General features: G+C 42.5%; 1 protein-coding gene across 2 annotated transcripts in view; it reads right to left on the reverse strand.

Annotated features, from left to right (window-relative positions):
• Positions 1–16,068, reverse strand: part of NHSL1 (NHS like 1) — a 136,200-nt gene extending 120,132 nt beyond the window's left edge. Inside the window, exons 1-2 of one of the 2 annotated variants that reach the window (XM_035108870.3) lie at positions 15,951–16,068; positions 14,895–15,256 (exon numbers count right to left, since the gene is read on the reverse strand). In XM_035108870.3, the coding sequence (XP_034964761.3) occupies positions 14,895–15,222 (328 nt within the window). In that variant the 5' untranslated portion in view covers positions 15,223–15,256; positions 15,951–16,068. Of the gene's footprint in view, positions 1–14,894; positions 15,922–15,950 lie in introns of those variants that run through there. The other variant, XM_088666211.1, reaches the window with a different exon arrangement.
• Between the last annotated feature and the right edge of the window lie 1,864 nt (positions 16,069–17,932).

The following is a 17,932-nucleotide window of genomic DNA, read 5'->3' on the forward strand; positions in this document are numbered from 1 at the left end:
TAAGTACGCTTCAGGTTAAGTACAGACTTCCGGAATCAATTGTGTACTTACGAGGTACCACTGTATATGTGAAATTAATTTTTGTTGCCCCAACATGCATCACTTTACTTTTGTTTACACTGAATTGCCTTTGCAGTGTTACTGCTTATTCACTCAGTTTGGAGAGACAATTTTGGAGCTCTTCACATTCTCTTTGTGCTTTAAGGACCAGGAACAATTTCACACCTTCAGCAAACTTAGCTACCTCACTGCTCATCCCTAACTCTATATTGTTTATGAACAAGTTAGCAAGCACAGATCCCAAAACTTATCCTTGGGGGGACCCCCACTGCCTTCATATCTCCATTTGGAAAACTGTCAGTTTATTTCTACTCCCTGCTTCCTGCAACTTGCCATTGTGCCAAAATCTTTCTGGTAAAATATTTCTCAATAGCCATTTAATAGTACAATTGGGAAATTACCTCTTAAGACACTTAAAAAACTAGCATCTTTACAAAGGCAATTCTGGTTGACAATTTAAAAAAAGTAGCTCATTCATTCAGACTCCAGGATTTATGACTTGGACCATTCATCTCATCCTGGAAATGGTTGCAGATAAATTCTCCAATGCTCCAGGTGGTTTGTGGCTTATGGTGTGCAAGGAGTTAGAAGAAACACATTAATTAACTTTACAGGAACCAGCAAAAATGGTGTTTGAATAAGAATATTATAACAAGAGCAATGCTATAAAACTGTTGTAACAAGCCCATGAAAGACTAATATAAAAGTGAATCAGGTTTTGGTTTTGTTTTAAATAACTTCATCTACTTCATCTACCTCATTTGATTACAACTATACAATACAGTTCGAAAGCACACCAAAGTGCAAGTAGATAAATAGGTACCGCTCCGGCGGGAAGGTAAACGGTGTTTCCATGCGCTGCTCCGGTTCGCCAGAAGCAGCTTAGTCATGCTGGCCACATGACCCGGAAGCTGTACGCCAGTTCCCTCGGCCAGTAAAGCAAGATGAGCACCGCAACCCCAGAGTCATCCGTGACTGGACCTAACGGTCAGGGGTTCCTTTACCCTTTTACCTTTACCTTTATACAATACATTATAGGTACATTCAGTCAGTTTCTAGAGATTGTTTTGTTTTATACTGCATGTACCTCAGGAACTTTTACATTTTGTTCAGTTCCCCCTATCCCCAATCTGAAAATACTAAGTTCTTCCACATGGCACTACAACCCCTGAGAGAACATCATATACAGCTGCCTTAACCACCAGTTTCGCTTTACACATGTGGTATTGGATGCTCTCACTTGATGTTATGAATTTCTCTTTGAATGAATAACAACTTAGTGTGCTATCTGTGTGAGTAATTAAAAGGTCATGTTGCATGCTAGTTAGCTGCCAACTATTTTAAATTTTAGTGTTGCACAATGCGGTCCTCAAAATTTGTTTTCTATTAATGTTGTTCCAGAAGGATCACAAGCAAATGCCTTAAGTTCGCTGCTCTGATTAAGTTGCCACTTTTTTGACATATAAGCATTTAATCTCACTTGTGTTAAACACACTGTATTAAGCTCATCTTTGAAAGGTCAGAAGCTACCGCTATTTTTCATTTGAACTTTTGATGTTTTTCGATGACCTTTTGTTTTATAATTGCCAAATGAGATTGTATTAAAAGTCCAGTTCTTACTTTCTAGGAGTCACATGTATAAACTTTTATCTGTCTTCACAAAAGGTTCTCCTCTTTCATCATTTCATCAGATTCTAGTACAAAATGCCATGCAAAGATCCTAATAAACATACAGAGTCAAGTGACAAAAAACTAAGTGAATAATGTCTCTAATTTCCAGTATCAGGGCAGAAATAGGTTAGATTGATGCTAAGGTTAAGGAGGTTAGTAGAATAAATATGAGGTTTTCAGCCTATGATTGAGCTTTACTAGAAGCAACTTAGAGGTACTTTCGTTATAAACTTGTACACTGACCACTAATAATGAAAATATGTTGTAGATATTTTCCCACATTTATTATGCTATTTTTGTGATATACACGTGACATGAGAAAACTTGCTATACTTGTTTGTATAACATTATTCTTGTTTATAAAATCCAATTAAAAACACAATAGAATGCCACTAATCTCTTAACAGTGAACTGTGAACGGTCAGACTTCTCAATTTATCTGCTACTTTACCTGAAGTGGTATTGCTGGGCTACTTCTAGGCTTCAAACTTGATCTTGAAGTATGCAGCTAGCTATTTTTTAGTTACATGCCTTCAGTGTCAAATGCTTACCAGGTGTTGCTGTTTTATAGTTTTTCTTGAAAATAAATATTTTTAAATAAATAAATAAATCTGCATTTGATTTGCCAGACAGGCCAAAACAGGTCAGGGCCGCTCTGCTGCCCTTTTAGTTGACATTCAGAGATGCAATGAACAATGACAGATATTTCTTGTCTAGACTAGATTTTTAAAGGTGATTTTTAAAGGTGCAAAGTCAAAATATGCTGGCTAATTTAACCAAACATACATTAAGACCAGCTGTAGTGAATTTAACATGTCTTAGCATATACCAGAGCATTTTTTAAAAAAAACAAAAACAAAATTATCTTGTTAGTTTTTCAACCTTCTGAAACAAAAAAGAGCATGCAGAGGGATTGCCTCCAAACTTACAAGATCAGAAATCTGAGAGTTAATCTCTATCTCCATAAATTACATGGGGCGATCTCCATAAATTTTGATGTGGGAATGGGATGACTAGCAGGTGGGTGAGGTTTGCTGGGACAGGCCTGGCAGGCTGGACTGAGGGACATGGTGCCTGTAAGTTTCCCAAATGGTTTTAGAAAAAAGTGTAAGACATAAATATATGCAGTAAATTATTCTAGTGTGCAGACTATAGTTGACTTGGCTGTAATAGTCATGTATTAGAATAACTAGCAGTTTGCAATCAAAGAGACTTGGCTAGTAAGTTAAAATCCTGCCCAAAACTTTTTGGCCACTGTTTCACAGCCTTAGGTGGCATGCCTTGTTGCATATTCCATAAATACTCATCCAGACACTGAGTCCCAACCCACCCCCAATCTCCTTTATCCATTTCCTGAAGCCTTCATTTCCTTCACCTACCCTTCCTGCTTCTTCTGGTACACACTTCTCAGTATATTGCTTACAAGACACCCATTTTAGCCACATTGCTTCTAGGCCTTCTATGATCCCCAAGATCTCTTCCCAATCTCAGCCAACCCACCAAGCCAGTGGTTTTCAACCAGTGAATCATGGCACCCTGGGGTGCCTTGAATGGTGGGCAGGGATCCTTCCCTCCCTCCCCTGATGCCCTCTTGCGTCTCTGCCCCCCAAAGCCTTGCACTGCTGTTTGTTGCAGCAGCTCTGGCTACAAACTCGCCAGGTGAATGGTGCCTCTGGGCCTGGCCTGTGGGGCAATGTAAGGAGGCACCTCTCTTTGGAGGGGGGGACAGCTCTGAGATCAGGGGTGGCAGTGGCGGCTGCCCAGAGGACTCCCAAGGAGAGGGGAGAAGAGAGGAGGCTGAGGGAACACTCCACAAGGGTGTTCGAAAAGGGGTGAGGGGCTGCCGGCTCTGCAGGCAAGGGGTGGCATAACTGGGCTCCTGAGCCCCACAGGGGTGCCACAGAAAGAATGTAGTTGGTTCAAGGGAGCCATCGACCCAAAAAGGTTGAATACCTCTGCACTAAGCTACTTGTGTTCTGGCCCATAATAATGTATGACCTGCAGTATTAACAGATAAATTAACAAAGCAACTGACAGTAGCATGAGGAAGTAGAATAATGGATGTCTTGTACTGTACTGTTTCATCTGCTTTCCCTTATAGAACTGGATTGCAAGCAGTTCTTTGAATATTCTTGGGTTTCTGGAATATTCAACAATCTAAGCTAGCCAATTAAGGTCAGAGATTACCAGAAAGCCAAGTAAAATACTCAAACTCCTATGGGACAGTCTCAAACATTGTTATTTATATAGTACCACTATATGTTTTCAGGTAACAGCCTATTATAATTATGCCTAGATTAATGAAGACAAACATATGTGTTTGTCTTACATTCATTGTTTATTTTTTGTAAGCTACCTTAAAATCATTAGTCAGTACGGTATACTGTATAAATGTTTAAAATGTTTCCCCAAAAAAAACAAAAAAAACAAAAACCTCCTCACAGTAAGCTAGCTACCCTTTGATTTATTGCATTTCAAATAAGCTCACTTCAAAAAATTTCAAGTTGACGTATTACGGTATAAACCTGCAAAATTATGGACGCCTGCTGCATGATTAATAGAGGGGATCTGATGCCACAGCAAGTAAGCAAATAAGATCATTAGATCCTAGTTTTTTAAAGCAGAAAAGTGAAAATGCTTGATGCTGTTTTGCCAATGGGCAATTATTAGCAAAGGATCAGAAGACACCTGACAATTTAAGGGGCAGAGGACTTAGCCTAACTATCCCCTATGAGCATTACTCTGACAAATCCTGCCTGACAGGTTTTGTTATGTGGGTGCTAATTAGTATGATGCTAATACCTAGAGAAAGTGGGTGGGGTGGTGGTTCTGTTATTTGAAGAGCTGCAGCTGAAGCCTGTTTTTCCTATCACATCTTTCATCTGTTTCCCATGTACATATTTGTATAGAAGCCTCCTGGTCCTCATTAATATATTTCCCCACCCTGTCAATTGCTCTTTGTGTTGAATGTAACAACACAAAAACCAAATGGAGCCTAGCAGGCATTCTATTAATACCATAATGTTAAAACACATTAAAAAATATGGTGCACACCAGCCACCCTATTTAATTATATCAATCCAATTTGTTTTTATTTTCCCTTGTGGATCTAGAATCTCTTCAAGTCAAGGGCATTATTTTGAGTTTCAGCTCCTACAGTCCCTAAATAATTGAGCACCACTGTGTAACAACAAAACTGGCTTATTATCATTGAAATAAGCATAGGGGCCCATGTGCAAACATGTCTCCTTCCCAACATGTGTGCAAGCAAGGGTGCTTTGTAGGGAATGAGAGGTGGCTGCTTGCACATATCTCCCATATTCCCTACCCTTCTGTGCATCAAGCAAGTTATTCATTCTCTGAAACACAAGAAACTTGCATCCCTCTCTCTATATGTAAAACATTATAGGGGTTGCCAATGTGGTTCCTTACAAATGTCGCTAGCGTACAAGTCCCATCATTCTTTATCCTTGGCCATACTGGGTGGGTCGATTAAAGTTGTAGCCCAATAACATCTGGAGGGCACTATCCTGGCTACCCCTGGTTTAACCAGTGTGACTCATGCACATTAACCCCAGAACTGAACAACTGTAATGACTACTGTAGGTGGGACTACCTTGAAGATCAGAAGCTATAGCAGGTGCAGAGCGATGCAGCTAGGATGCTAAGTAGATGATGTTCTGTTGTCCATATTGCAACCTGGAAACTCCATCTTGCAGTAACACAGAGGAAGGAAGCCTTTACTGTGGTGCCTATTTCATGGAACAAACTCCTTCTCACTACCAACATGGCAGGCACCAATGGTAGTGTGCCTTAATAACCTCACATACCTGATTTGCATAAGTATTCACAACCATAGCTGCCAGTTTTTAACTGGCTTATGTACTGTAATGGTGATGTTTTAAAGTACCAATATGCTTTTTTAACTTGTTTTAAAATGCTGTGGTTTTGTTTTCAATGAAATAGTCAGGCAAGTTATCTGTATATTTTGAGGTTGATTTGACAGAATGCAGTTTGTGGATGAGGATGGGAAGGCATGCAGCAGTAATTTGAGCTTTTTCTCTACTATGCAACTGAAACAATTGATAAGCCCACAAAGCCATCTTCTAAGCCCTCTTGAACTCCCTTCTGAACTGATTTCATCTGCTAACAAAGCCATTACTAATCCCAGCGGGAAACCTGGAGCAGGTGCCAGAACGCAACAAGGAGCAGAACTATAAAATTAACAGTGCAATCCTAACCCCATATGTGCTGGGTGGAAGAGGCTGGTATTTGAATTATCTGCCCTCCAAAGCAGTTGATCTGGCCTTAAACTGGCATAAACTACCTACCCTAGTGTACTGGCTGACAGAAAGCCCTGCTGACATCAAGTTGGCATCTTGCAGCAGTGCAAAGGGCAAAAGGGAGTGTGTCAGGGATGGGAAATGGGCTCATTGGGGGTGAGGAGAGGGATACATAAAGTTATGATGCCTCCTAACTCATTTCATCCATGGAGACTGGTGTAATTTACATCACCCACAAGAGTCACTGGAAGGGTAGAAAGTGAATGTTTACACTGCTTCCCTGCCTTCCCTAGCCAGGAGTTATGATGCAGCTTAATTTACACAAAGATGTGCCAGCATATATCTCTCTTGATGATTCTGCCTGGTTGAGATTACTTTGCTCAGCAATTCCAGTTAAATTAAACCTTGTATGACTAATGAGGAAAACAGGGTATTTTCTCATTCAAAAGACAGTAGCAATGTTTTAAGAATTGGTGTTAAGACAGTAAAATAAGTCCACATTTGTTATACTCATAGTATAGGATGTGTATTTCTCTGCATATAAGAATCTACACACATTCAAATATCTGCAAATTCTGCTGCTGACAGAGAAACACATTATTTGCTTGTTTTGTTCCCTATTCAGCTGGATACATTAGTTTTCAATATACTGTATTGGTCATTCAGAGTAGTCACTAACGCTGACTGAGCCTGGATAGTTCAGTTGGTTAGAGCAATATAGCATGGTGCTGAAAATGCCATGGTCGCAGGTTCAGTCCCTGTATGGTACAGCTGAATGAATACTCCTGCATTTTGGAGGGTTGGACTAGATGATCATCAGGGTTTCTTCCAACTCTGCAATTCTATGATTCTATTATTAATGGAGGTCCTAGCTGTCAAGACATTTGAAACCATAATAAAAGTCAATAAGAACAAGTATCTGAAGACAGGAGAAATGTATATGCATTTCCCTTGTACCACTGTTTCCAATGTTGTATGCTATAGGTGACACGAGTGACCATCTGACAATTCTTTTTATTTTATTTTATCAGAGATAGGAAAGCCATACCACTCTGAGATCTGGAAAGGCAGAATACTTTCATATCTCTAGCTCTGCATTTGGTTACTACCAAGGTTGGTCTGGGCAACCTTTGACCTGACAGATGTTGCTGAACTACAGCTTTCATAATCCCATGCCTGCTAAAGCTGGTGGGAGTTGTAGTTCAGCAACATTTGGAAGGACAGAGGTTTCCCACACCTGTTACAGAGGCATCTCTTCATGGGCAAAGATGAAGTGTCTGAACAAACAAACAATGGCACAATACTACACATCCATGTACCAAACTCTTTTATTCAACTGGGCTAACTGCAAGTGATGCATATCATCTCATACCTTGTCAAATAACCCTTGGGAAACACAGCATTTTCAAACATAAATACAGTAATTCCATTCCCAAGTAAGAGACAGCAGAAATTCAAAAAGTAAATCCACACCTGTTATACCTGACTTGCAGGTACCCAGGTAATATTCCCCAATATTTCATATAATAAGTGCCTGACAGCGAAAGGTAAGACCTGTTCCCTACCTACACCCATTAATTATTGCTATAATTAGCAGCTAGGTATGATCTGTCAACAGTAACCAAAAACACGGCTTTGATTACATATTCCTGATAAGTACTCGCTGACCAAAAAAAAAAACCCCACATGAAAAGGATTTTAACAGAAAATAGAAGTTCCTGTTTCACATTTTTCAAGACATTGAAAAGTAGATGCAATCAATTCAGTTCAATTAATTTCTGCATTAAAATGCAGACTGTGCTTAAAATTATCTGTCCTCAATCATCCTTTAATATCAGATGGCGGGAAGGGACACTAATAAAATGCAATGTGTCTATTATTGAGGCCAAAGTAGTACACGTAACATTAAACACGTGTTTGCATTTAATGGGCAGGGCTGTTTTAAAAATGCAAATAGCATCAGGTAAGGAAACTGATAATTCCTGAGGATACAACCAGGACCCAACATCACATGAGTGGACTTCCACTTGTGCAAAAGAATTCTCCCTCGCTCTCCTCCTCCCTACACATCTCCTAAATCTGCTCCAGAGAGTCTCCTAACACTCCAATGCAGATTTTGAGGGTAAGAGAGGAATATGACATCCCAGTGTGCTGTTCCTAAAGATATCCATTCCACACACACATGAGCACCACTGATTTTATCTCAGGATCACAGAAGGTGGCAAGAAGCGTTTAACCAAAGCAGAATCCTTCACAAAGCATATAGCAGTTTCAATAGACAGATTCAATAGGTGGATATAGCAGGGAAGGAACAAAACTTGTTTCCCCTCCTTGCCTGCTGCAATTCCAGGAATTATCAGTATCTGCAACTGCTAGTATTCACATTTTAAAAAGATGGATTTAACATCATGTCACACACAGGTGGACTAAAATCAAGGGTTGTTAATTAACAGGGATGGACAGTTGCTTTTCTTTTACAAAAACAAGTACATCCAGCCTCTTTGGTTGAAACTACAATTTTGTACATTAATAGAAGCTCTTGAGGAAGCATTTTACAGCTTATTAAACTGTTTTCAAGGTGAATATTACATAACGCATATTCACATTTCAGCCAATAAAAGCATTTATGTACAAATTCTTCATTTATTAAATTTCAAATGGAGGCTTGCCTCAGTGCAGCAAGACTTTGCCCCAGTTTCCCTTTGGGAAAGGGTTTTTGTTTGAATACAACTTTTGTCCTGTTATTGCTTTAGCAAAGTTTTATCAATAGGAAAGGCTGAATTTCAACAAATAATGAGTCTTGCTCTTAATATATAATTACAGATTAAGGACATACAGAAGCTTGTTAAGTGTCCAATGAACTCTTGTTTCTACTGAGGTTTTGCAATAAAGGATTTTATGTAATTTGGACCGTGCACCACGCTCCAGGTAATTTTGTGGTTAAGTTGAATAGAGATGCAGCTCACATTCAAAGCACAAATTCTAGCGACTCCAGGGGTCTAGGACAGAGCTTTCCAAACTTTTCATGTTGGTGACACACTTTTTAGACCTGCATCGTTTTGTGACACGGTAATTCAGTTTTACTAGCACACTGGAAGTTAAACTAACATCTTTTCAGCCGCGAGAGGAGCATGGGAACGTTCACTGGACACATCTACACACTGCAGCTGAGACACTAATGTTCTGTGACACACAAGTTTGGAAAGCTCTGCTCTAAGATCTTAGCATTAAAGGAAGGATTTAAGATCAGGACTGCTGAATATTACTCCTACAGTTAAAATCAGACTGTTGCTCCCTTCCTATAGTGCATCTCCAACAACCACTTATTAGTTTGACTTTAACTGTGTCTCATAGCTCAGTCGGTAGAGGATTAGACTCTTAATCTCAGGGTCGTGAGTTTAAGCCCCACGTTGGACAAAAGATTCCTGCATGCAGGGGGGTTGGACTAGATGACCCTCGTGGTCCCTTCCAACTCTATTATTCTATAATTCACTCATGTTCAATGGCCATGTCAACAAGAGTTTTCAAAGGAAAATGGACAAGAAAAACCAGCAAAAGAGCAAGGATACAGAAGAATATAAATATCGGTAGTTGTTTTTCTATTGAATTACATTGCATGGCAGATGCCATACAATCTTCTTCAGCGCTGGGTGAGTGTTTTTACAAGCAAATGTCTACAAGAAAGGAAGTGCTGTGGTGGATGGGCATAGAAGAGAAGATTCTTCTTCCATTCCTGTGCTTCTTTTTGTTTTGAATTTAACAACACAGGAAAGTCCTCTCACAGTGTTTTTCTTTGTTGCAGCAAGAGATGCAGTGAGCCAAATGGGATCTTCTCTGCGGAAACAGCTGACTCCAAATAAAACAAAAACAGTCACAGGTTGCATTGCACAGCATTTCCTTCCTAGCACTGGGTGGGTATGGAGGAGATATGAGCTCTAGTCATTACACTGGAATAAACAGAAAAGGAAATATCCATTTGAAAAACAGCTTTTCTGTAAACCTCCAACAATTTTATTGTATATAAAAAGTATCTAGCAAGAACGGGTGAACAGGCAGAACCATTTACCTTTACTTGGTTTTCCATACAGAAAAAGATGTTTATATAGCCATAATATATTTTGTACACAAATAAAGTATGCATCCTACCCAGTGTCCTGTAGAATGACTGATTTCTAGGTTTCAAATACAAGAAGAAACATCTCATTTAAAACCCATGTTTTTGAAGGTTTTTTTATTATAATTTTAAGAGAAAGGGGGAAAATAGGGGTGGAGCCAACAGATCTCCAAGTTCCTAGTCAGAAAAACAACTAAGTTTAATAGACTCTATTACAAGGGTCAGCAAACTTTTTCAGCAGGGGGCTAGTCCACTGTCCCTCAGACCTGGGGGCGGACGGGCGGACTATATTTTGAAAAAAAAATATGAACGAATTCCTATGCCCCACAAATAACCCAGAGATGCATTTTAAGTAAAAGGACACATTCTACTCATGTAAAAACACCAGGCAGGCCCCACAAATAACCCAGAGATGCATTTTAAATAAAAGGACACATTCTACTCATGTAAAAACATGCTGATTCCCGGACCGTCCGCAGGACGGATTTAGAAGGTGATTGGGCCGCATCCGGCCCCCGGGCCATAGTTTGGAGACCCCTGCTCTATTATATACTTCCTTTCAAGACTCTAAAGGTAAATTCAATCCAGCTTCAGTATTCTCAGTGAAACACACAAAAAGTCTTTATTGAAAATGGATGAGTGTTCCAAGAAACAACTTTTACAACAACAACAAAAGTGTCAATTTGAAAATGCCAATGGAATATGCTATTCCCAATATGTCCATAGCTGAAACAGAACTACTTTAACCACAACTGCGGGACCTCACAAAATGTCAACTGGCTTTCAGCAACCTCAAATACATTTTTTCCCCTCTCAGCATTTACCACAAGCAATAAGGCCTGTAACTCAAGGATAGGTAACCCGAGGACCAACAGCACACATTAAAACTAACACAGGGAATGTTTACAAAACTTCAAAGTTTAAAAGGCATATAAATTTGATCACATGGCAAGAGATAGATGCACAAGCAGAAGCACAACCAAGTTGCTTATACTGTATGCTAGGATAAACCAGCACTATGTAATCATAATAAAATCAAATATATGACATTTCAAACAATCCAAGTTACGACAGTGTGTAGATCATTATTCAGATATATTTCAAACTCTCCCTCCCCTATTTCACTTACTTCTGAACCAGTGCTCAAACAACCATGAAATAAAGCCAAGGTTTGTTCTTGGCTTTCCCAACTGTTTGTTTGGGAGAAATTTATATCAAATATAATGGACTGTATGGTAATACTTTAATCATTTTAATTGTTGTGCAATCGACAACAAATTGAAATAAAAAGAGAATTGAATGGAGACACAAAATTTAGTGTAATGTAAGGGGAACAGCCAAATATCATCCTACAGCTAATGTGGCAAATTAAAGCTGAAAACTGATACCCATCAGAAAAGCTGACAAACAAGCTCCTCTACTCTCCTGAACTCACTATTGTAGCCTTCCTTTCACAGAGTGGGACAAACAGCAAAACTGCAGAAGGGGGAAGGGAAGAAAGGACACACACAGACTGAAAATTTGTTCACGGAGCTAGCAGGAAATGCCAAACACTGCACACAGGAGCTAACAGTTTCTTGAATAAGGCTGGAGCTTACAATGGGAAAACCTTGTCATGCTCTACCTCTGAACTTTGGATGGCAGGGTCTCTGATAACACAAAGGAAGTAGGATTCTTTTTTTGCATGTACTGTACCCTGAACAGTCAAAACGCACTATCCCAACACCAAGCAGTAATATTATTTGTATATTATTTCCATGGGAGCTTTCTCTTTTCAAAACAAACAGAACTCCATGGAACATGCAATTTTCTTCTTGCTTGCCTTGGAACTCTGAATAGCCTGTACACATAAAAAGCAAACTACTTCATCAGCACGGTTTGCTAAATGTGGGTAATGTCTGAGAGGGTAAAATTCAGGAGTGGGGGGGGGGGGCGGATTTGATGGTGAGAAGCATGTAGTATGAGGCAAAGCACTAATACACATACATTTGATCATGTACTGAAAAAACGTAACGTATTGGAAAGTGTTATTACTGTAATGCATTTGTAAGCATACTCGGAAGCAAGTCTCTTTTGTACAGTGGTACCTCAGTTTACTAACTTAATCCGTTCCGGAAGTCCATTCTTAAACCGAAACCATTCTTAAATCGAGGCACGCTTTCCGTAATGAGGCCTCCCGCCGCCGGTGCCCTTCCACCGTTCGGATTCCATTCTTAGACCGAAGTAAAGTTCACAAACCAAGACACTGTTTCCGGTTTTGTGGAGTTTGTAAACCAAATTGTTCTTAAACTGGACTGTTCTTAAACCAAGGTACCACTATATTTAATGGGACTTATTCCCAAGAAGGTGTGCACAAGATTACAGTCAAGAGTACCTTTTAAATAAATCACTTCTGTATGTTGTTAATTCAGTACATACAACAAATGAGCCTCAAAGGTAAGTAGCGGCCAGTGACGCCTGACTAGAATTACTATTTTTTCAATGGGTAAGATCTAGAACAGTGCACAGTGAAGTATTCTGAGTGGTATGCTTATTCATTAAAATATATGAATGGAAATCGGAACAAGGACAGCTGGGCAGATTTTTCACACCACCTTTTGAAGCCAATTTTTTAAATTTAAAACCTTTTTATCCAACCATTCCACTGTAAGTGTCTTCAAGGCAGTTTACAACTCTGGCTCAAAACAGTAAAACACTATAAACAATAGATTAAAAATGAGTTCAGCAGAGCAAACAATGATATCCAATAATAAGAAATACAGTGACAACCAAAATAATATTAGACAAGTGTGGGCTGGTGTCTAAGACATAAAGGTCAAGTTGTGCCAGGTGTGTCTGCCTGAGTAGAAAGTGAATCCTATCTCTGGGTCCCACTATAGAAAAGAGTGTGTCCAGTGATCAACCTCTGAAAGGGGAGCTCCCAGTGAAAACCTTTAGTTGCACATCTCAGCTTACAGGCAGACTCGTCCAGGACATCCCAGATTATTCGGGGATTTATAAACTGTTTAGCACTTTAAATGTGTTGGGACTTAAGTCTCTAAGCTAGGATAGATCTTTTATGTATAGTGCTGAGAAATCTGTTGCCAAGGCAAGGCCCTCTTAACAGTCTGGCTGCAGTACAGTATTCTGAACCAGTTGAAGTTCCAAAGCACTTTTCAAAGGCAGCCCCACATATAAAATGATGCAGTAATCAAGCCTTGTTGCTACCTATACATGTGTGCCCATTGGCAAAGCTCAATCTAGCATTGAGCATCCTCAATGTAAACTCTGCATGGTTCTAACATGGAGAAGACATTGAAATTAAGACCTACTTGTGAAACTGTCTCTGGTGACAGACCTATCAAGAAGAACTTAGCCTTGCCCAAAGATTTCCATGACTAGGCACAACTTAACCTTGCCTAATGATTTCAAGGGAGCTTAAATTAAGGTAAACATATATGGGTTAAATCTAATGTGTTCTTAATTTACTGAGCAGCATTCTTAGGGAATACTGGGACTTAACACATCTTTAAAGTGAAAAATGTTCTTACAAAGAGACTGAATGCACTTCTACAAGCCTACTTACATGTTTTCCAAAACAATGTGCTTTATTATGCTCAGGGTTTGATTTATCAAGGGAATTCATGAAAGACACTCCTCAAATTATAACATTACCAAAGCAAGCTTCCTCTGAACTAATCAGGTCAAACAAGAACCACATTTCCACTAGCATCTGAGAAGTTGTTAAAAGAACTGGAAAGAGTTTCTCAATGAGCAACACAAATGGATTTTGAATCTGAACTGTCAGTGATTCATTCCTTTTTTTCCTTCCACTGTTCTTTAAAACAAACATACACACACACAGCACGCAGATGTGCAAGGGTGCTGGCCAGATTTTCCTGATTTAAAAAAGAAAGCCTTCTACTATGATCACACCTCAAGCATACACTCCGCAAGCAGATAATCATGTTTGACAAACATATATAAACGTAGCTCACTGAATGCACACAGACCAAGTACCCATGTTGTGCTGACTGACTGCCCTAACGTGTGAAGAGACTCTAATCCCAGAACAGACTCCAATTTCAGAACATTTTGGCCAACGCCCAGCTCCAGAACAGAAATACCCCTGTGTGTGTATGGTTTTTTTCCAAATACATTTTGCTGTAAGATCTCTGCCGGGGAGAGGCAGAGCATTTCAGCAATGCAACCAAACCCGTGGAGCCTGCACCGATTGCAAGAGTCGCCAGCCTGACCCCTACAGCCCACTAAAAAGGTCCGGTTGGGGATATCAGTTGCCCAGCCCGACCCTTGGGGGAGGGGGGGCTCAGTTGTTCACTACAAAGTGGGGAAGGGGGTGGTCTTCCTTCCCTCCAATTCCCCGTTGCAGGCAAGGGTGTCAACTTGGATAAAATACGGAGGGGCCCAGGTATGCCTCAACCTGCATAATCGATCACAAGACGCAGTGCCTTGAATTTGAATGGCACTGCTCATCAACTTGGGGGGGGCAGCAGTCTCCTCAAATATTTTAGGGGGAGACGAAGGGACCCCGGCCCCTTGGCTCCTATGGTTGCAGGCGAGACATCCATCCGCTTTGCTGCCCCACCCCCCAATCCCCTGCAGCCAGCCTCTCATCTCTCAACACAAAACGGCAACGACGGGTTCTCGACCCAGGGCAAACCCACCACCCCAGCCTGGTCTGAACTCCCGCCAAGCCAGCCAGGCAGCCGCCCACAGCGCCCTCCCGCCCAACGGCTCCTTGCTTCAGCCCCGAGAGAGAGACTTACGGATTTTGACTTTGCGGTGGTCCAGGCGGGCGGCGAGAGCCTTGAGGGAGTCGAGGCGGTGCTGGAGGCGCGCGCTGCGCCGCCCCAGGCTGTCCGCTTGGGTCTGGATGCCGCCGAAGACGTCGCCGGCGCAGCGGGAGAGGTCGGAGAGCTGCCAGAGGAGCGAGACGAGCGAGTGCGAGCAGACCTCCTCCAAGGAGCCGAAGAGGAGCCCTTCCGCGCCGCCTCGCCCGGCGTGCGAGCCTCCTTTGTCCCTCGGAGCCGCCACCGCGTCCTCTTCCAGGCGGCACAGCTTGAGCGGCGACACCGTCCTCAGGGGGAAAGGCATCGCGCGGGCTCTTCTTGGGCGAAGCCTGCTCCTGCTGGATTCGGGGGGGGGAGGGAGCAAAACTTACATCCACCACACGCACAAGTCCAAGAGGCAGCAAGCTTTTTGTTCTCCTCTCTGTCTCTTTCTAGAATACTCAATAGTTGTTTGAGGCCGCGCAGGAGCTGCAGCCGTGAGCCCGGCCGGCCAGGGGGCCGAAGAGGAGGCGCCACAGGTACATTGCAATGCCTCCCTGCAAAAGGGAGCGAGCGAGTTCGCCCCGCGGGCTCCTCCGCCGCTGGTGCTGGTGCTGCTACCTCAGGAAGAAAAAGCACGGGGAAAGGGGGTGGGGAAACACGGCAGCCCTGCCCTGACTGGCTCCGAGGGTCGAGAGATCCAGCCAGGGACCCCTCTCGCTCGCCGCCGGAGACGGAGGAACAGGAAAAGGAGCCGCGTTTCCCCCGGAGGAAGCGTGGGAGGGGGCTTGGAAGCGGCGCCGGAGAGCGCGCGGGATCGCGGGCTGAAGGGAAGAGGGAGAGAGTTAAAGCTCGCGGGGGGGGGGGGAGAGAAGAAAGGCGACCCACCCCCTCGGTCACCTGGGATCCCCTGCTCTCGCTTTTCCCAAACGCTCCCAACCCGGAAAAACGAAAGCAGCCGAAGGGGAGGTGGCGCAAAAGAACTCGAATCCACAGAAAGCTGGGGAAAGAAAATGTTTTTGGGGAAAAATAATAATAAAGGCCGCCGCCTACCTGTAGCTCTCCAAACTGGAGCTACTGCCCCAGCTACTCGTTGGCTCCCAGCAAGCCGAAGGTGGAACTCTTCCCTCCCTCTTTTTCCCTCTCTCTCTCTCTCTGCCTGCATTCACTCTTTCCGCCGCTTGGTGTCCGAGGGTTACTTTCTCGCTCACACACGCACGCACGCAGGAAGAATCACGGCAGGTATCTGGCTCCCAAATAATCACATTTTCTAAATCACAGTTGCCCAACCCACCCCTCCAACATCACCTACTGGGATGCTTTGTGTAACAGGTGAGAGAGAAGAGTATAAAGTTGGGAACCCAGCGTTGGGAAAACGGCTACGGAGGCAACTGCTGTGGCAGTTCAACGTTTTCTCTGGCTTCTCATCTCCCACCCCCTTCTCTCTCTCTCGCAGTATTTATTTAGGGTTCTAGTAACTCTTTACCAGCGGAGCTCGCTCCCGGGGGGGGGGGGATGACAAAAGATTGGAGCCTTATGAGCTGGATTGTGTCACTGTGTCCCGCTGCAAGCTGGGAGCGCACACAAAGGTACTAGCCCAGTTGCACCAATCTAGTTATTTGTGTATTACTGTATTTATTTCCCAATATTTATATATCATTTGATTGCAAAGCGGTTTACAAAAAAAGTAAATCAGTAACTTACTTGGTAAAAACAGTTCAACTGCTATTTAAAACTTTTTTAAAAAAAACCAACCAATTATAAACTAAACACCAGGTTAAAGCACACGCCCATATTCTCCCTGTCTGGAGAGGCTTGCCTAAACAAAAGTGGTTTTAGCAGGCTCCCAAGAGCACTGTACAGTGAAGGCACTGCCTGGTGTCAATAGGTGAAGAGTTGCAAAACACTAAAAGATGAATTTCATACAAATGTGGGACAAGTATTATGTGGCACCTGTAACAGTGCCAGTTCTTCAGATCAAAGAGGTTAAGTGGGCATATATGGGGTAAGGTGATCTCTCAAGTAATCTGGTCTAAACTGATAAGGGCGCCTCCAAATCCCATTCCCCAGAGCTGATCCAGGAGGATACCATGGTCACAATGGCCTCAAAAGCCAAAGAGAGATCAAGAAGCAGGAGCCAGGTTGCATTCCGCTTCTCTCGTTCTCTGCAAGTCAGATAAAGTAATAGATGAGTACAGTGTGGCCTTATATTGTTATGGACCAATTTGGCATTTGGAAACAGTACCACCAAACCATAGGGCTCAGCAGATAAGCTTCCAGTAACTAATAGAGGAGTGAAAAGACTAGAACAAGGAATAATGACCCTATATCAGCTGGATAGCTCAGTCAGATAGAGCGTGGGGCTGATAACGCCAAGGTTGTAGGTTTGATCTCCGTAGTGACAGCTGCCTTTTCCTGCATTGTAGGGGGTTGGACTACACTAGAGACCCTCAGGGTTCCTTCAACTATGATTCTACCTAAGCCTCTGCCTCAGATAGTGGTCAGGCTCAGCTCCTCCACCCCAACTGTACCTTCCCTTGCCCACTGCCACTAAGTTGGGGCAATATCTTGGCAACTCCCCGCTACCTGCCCACCCAGACATATTTTACACTGTCATTCAATAACATCATATATAACTGGGAGGTTAGAGCCACTTATAATAACTAAGGCCCAGCACATGCCACACTGTCAGGAGAAAGATGGTAAGGCCACTTCTCCCTCTGTCTCTCACTCAGGGGGAACCTCACCAAACCACACTGCCCCTCTAGAAGACTCTCACCCTAAGTCATAGCTGTCAAGTTTTCCCTTTTCTCGCGAGGAAGCCTATTCAGCATAAGGGAATTTCCCTTTAAAAAGGGAGAAGCTATGCCCTAAGTGAGGGTCACAGGCCTGTCTCCAACAGCGTCGAGCCTATAATTATTTACCTTGACAATGGGGAGCACCCCTGTGACCCCCTGAAGTGATGACCCAAAGCAGCAATCCCTTTGGGTAGTGCCTCCTTTCCATAGCTGCCAAGTTTTCCCTTTTCTCACGAG

Source organism: Zootoca vivipara, chromosome 3 (assembly GCF_965207765.1).
Source record: "Zootoca vivipara chromosome 3, rZooViv2.hap1.1, whole genome shotgun sequence".
NCBI lineage: Eukaryota > Metazoa > Chordata > Lepidosauria > Squamata > Lacertidae > Zootoca > Zootoca vivipara.